Here is a 3,594-nt window from a genome sequence, read left to right on the forward strand (position 1 = left end):
TAACCCAAAATGGCCCCTCTTTCAGCTGTTTAAGTAAACCGTAAGCCTGTGACGAACACCCTAACAAGTATACATCAACACAAATATGAGCAAACAATCAACAAACACAAAAACATAACAGTCAAATCAGAGGTGGGATAGTTAGTTAGTTCGGTTTGATTTGGGGCAATCCAGTTTCAAATTAACCAAATGGAACCAATCCATAAGAGTTTCAAAGAAGATCTCACAAACACAGAAGAGACCAAAACCCCCCTCAACCAGTCTCGGGAAAAACAAATCAGAATTACACGAAAGGGCAATTTCGGAAATCCAAACGCACACACTCTCTCTCTCTCTCTCGCCACCTTTTCGCCTTCTCCTTTATCTCCCACAAACAGTACCACACCCCTCGCACTCCCTCACTTTCCAAACCATGGACCCCGACGCATTCACCGCTAGCCTATTCAAGTGGGACCCACGCACCGTCCTTCCCACCACGGCCCCCACGCGCCCTCCTCTCCTCGACTACACGGTGGCTCCGCCAGTTTCCCCGGCGGCCGCGGCGTACCACCCGGTGAGGGCGCCGCGGGAACTAGGAGGGTTGGAAGAGCTTTTCCAAGCCTACGGCATAAGGTACTACACGGCGGCGAAGATCGCCGAGCTCGGCTTCACGGTGAGCACGCTGGTGGACATGAAGGACGAGGAACTCGACGACATGATGAACAGCCTCTCCCAAATTTTCCGCTGGGACCTCCTCGTCGGAGAACGTTACGGCATCAAAGCCGCCGTTAGAGCCGAACGACGTCGCGTCGAAGAAGACGACATCAAGCGCCGTAACAACAACCTTCTCTCAAACGACACCACCACCAACGCCCTCGACGCTCTCTCTCAAGAAGGTGCGCACACGACACACTTATACTCATCTTTTGTATTATCAATATCAAATTATAATGGAATAGTATAAGAAGTTCGACTAATTTATATCACTGTTATATTAAACTACTGTTCTTACAAGTTATAACATAAAGTCAGCAGGTACTAACAATTTGTTACATAAAGTACGATGGAGTTGGTGAGTAAAGAAATGTTATATTTATGTATGATAAGATGTATGTATGAATATGTAGGTTTATCGGAGGAGCCAGTGGTGCAACGAGAGAAGGAGGCGGTGGGGAGCGGGGGAGGGAGCACGTGGGAGGTTGTCGCGGCGGAGGAGAGGAGGAAGCAGCAGCAGAGGAGGCGGAGGACGAGGATGAAGGGGAGTGTTCATCACGACGAGAATGAGGAGCTTGAAGATGAGGAAGGAGAAGAGAACGATGAAGGGAACAACAACAGTGGTGGGTGTGAGAGGCAAAGGGAGCACCCATTCATCGTGACGGAGCCAGGGGAGGTTGCACGTGGGAAAAAGAACGGTTTGGATTATCTGTTTCATCTTTACGAGCAGTGCCGTGAGTTCTTGATTCAGGTTCAGGCTATCGCGAAGGACCGCGGTGAAAAATGCCCCACCAAGGTATGATGATGATTGATGGTGATGCATTGGCATACCCTAACCTAACTCTCCCTTCCTTCCCTCATGCTTCGTTCATTTCTGTTGTGTTCTGTTTTTCTTCTCCCGGGTGATGCCTTTGTTCTGATGGCTCTGACTCTGCCACTGAGTTCTGTTTCTGTTGGTGGTGGTGGTGTTGTTGTTGTATGTGAAGTTGCTTCATGAAGCGTTTGAATAATATGAGTAGGGTGTGTTGCCGTGATGTTGTTCTCGCAACACGTTCCACGGAACACGTGACAAGTCAGGGAGTCTCGTGAGGGGGTCCAGTTTCCTTTAAAACTGGAATTTTGTGTCCGTACGGTGTTGTGAATTGTCCAGTTAAAAGTCCTGTCTCCTATCCTACCACACCCACCCACAAGTCAAAGTCATGCATGTCCCCCATTGCTCTTTACACCCACTGGATCCTCCCATGTCTTCATAACAATCCCAATCGACGCGTATCTATTTACTCTCATTCTGTTAATTTTTCATGTACGTCCATGTGGGGTACGCTCATTATTATTATTATTATTATTATTAATATGCTTTTTGCATGACTTATAATATGCTTTAATGGCTTTTTAATATCTTGTTAATTTCTTAACTCTTATCCTATTATTATTATGGAAAATGTTACCAGAGCCAGATATCCTAATCTTAATTTATCTATTCAAAAAGTTAAAAGTAAAACATTTTTATGAAATATTGTAATTTTGAATATATTTTTTGTCGTTTCATGTATTGGGACAAAACTTTAGATGCACGTTTGTACTTGAAGAGAGGGGGGGGGGGGAAGCTTTTTATTTTAATGCATGCCACTCTTTTCAAACAAGAATAAACTTGAAAAAATTACTTTTTTTATAATTTTTATTTCAATGAACTTCTCTTGTAGCTTATTATGAAATAAGCAATTTTAATTGCTTATTTTGAAAACTGTGATCAATTTTATTAAAAAATCTCATTTAAAAATTATTAAATAAAAAATATTTAACCAAGCAATGCTCTTGAACACAACATAGCTAAAATATGTAGTATCAAATACTAATTAACTATGGTGCTAATTCAAGTTATAGAAATAATTTAATGATCCCATTGAAAGTTAACTCTTGAGATGAAATAGAATACTTAGCTAATTTTAATTAAAGAATAGTGTCCAATATTGTTTTATTTTTTTGTGGTTATTGGTAAATTTCGTACGAATACATACGCATGTACCAACGAGAATGTACGAGCGCAGGTGACAAATCAGGTATTTAGGTACGCGAAGAAGGCTGGAGCTAGCTACATCAACAAGCCGAAGATGCGACACTACGTGCACTGTTACGCATTGCATTGTCTTGACGAAGAGGTATCGAACGAGCTGAGAAGAGCGTTCAAGGAGAGAGGGGAGAACGTGGGAGCGTGGAGGCAAGCGTGTTACAAACCCCTCGTTGCCATCGCAGCGCGTCAAGGTTGGGACATTGATGCCATTTTCAATGCTCATCCTCGTCTTTCCATTTGGTACGTTCCAACAAAGCTCCGTCAACTTTGCCATGCCGAGAGGAACAGCGCCGCCGCTTCAAGCTCCGTCTCCGCCGGCAGCGCCCACCTTCCCTTTTAAGTCCAGCCTGTAGTAGTGTACTACTCTACTCTACTCTACTAATAATAATATTGATAGTAATGTATGTATTAATTTATATATGTGGAATTTCCCACCCGTGAGGTTATGAAACGAAGGACGTATATAGCAATCGAGAGAGTACTCGTTTATGTTATGAAATATACGTACGTCCATCATGTATCTTTGTGCGCCTCATAAGTTGCTTGCTTTGTACTTCGCTAGTGTTCATCGTTAATCGGTTTGTAGTTTCTTATAATTTGCAAATTCGTGGTATAGCGTCTCCTATGATTTGAGCATAGATTTTGAAATGTTCTTTTAATCAGTTCTTTTAATTAATGTGTTTAATCATCATGATAAGAATTTATGTATGATATATATATATATCACAAAATAATACTCAAGTTAACTTGAAGTTAATTGAATTCAGATTTTTATCTTTAAAAGTTTCATAGGATTGGTGAGTTTATCTTTGATTTTAGATCCTCTCAAG

At 42.0% G+C, this 3,594-nt stretch overlaps 1 protein-coding gene across 1 annotated transcript; it reads left to right on the plus strand.

Annotated features, from left to right (window-relative positions):
- The first annotated feature begins 412 nt into the window (after positions 1 to 412).
- Positions 413 to 3,104, plus strand: LOC113852996 (protein UNIFOLIATA). The gene is made up of 3 exons (XM_027483426.1): positions 413 to 875; positions 1,107 to 1,489; positions 2,742 to 3,104. The coding sequence occupies exons 1-3, from the start codon at positions 413 to 415 to the stop codon at positions 3,102 to 3,104; spliced, it is 1,209 nt and encodes a 402-aa protein (XP_027339227.1).
- Positions 3,105 to 3,594: the final 490 nt, after the last annotated feature.

The sequence above is a fragment of the Abrus precatorius genome, unplaced genomic scaffold (genome assembly GCF_003935025.1).
Source record: "Abrus precatorius isolate BTA unplaced genomic scaffold, Abrus_2018 Scaffold10, whole genome shotgun sequence".
NCBI lineage: Eukaryota > Viridiplantae > Streptophyta > Magnoliopsida > Fabales > Fabaceae > Abrus > Abrus precatorius.

Bases quoted from the DNA above. Each gene is read 5' to 3' on its own strand.
- LOC113852996 (XM_027483426.1), top strand. From the start codon at position 413: ATGGACCCCGACGCATTCACCGCTAGCCTATTCAAGTGGGACCCACGC. The intron at 876-1,106 runs GTGCGCACACGA...ATGAATATGTAG, and splicing joins CGACGCTCTCTCTCAAGAAG to GTTTATCGGAGGAGCCAGTG. The intron at 1,490-2,741 runs GTATGATGATGA...GTACGAGCGCAG, and splicing joins GTGAAAAATGCCCCACCAAG to GTGACAAATCAGGTATTTAG.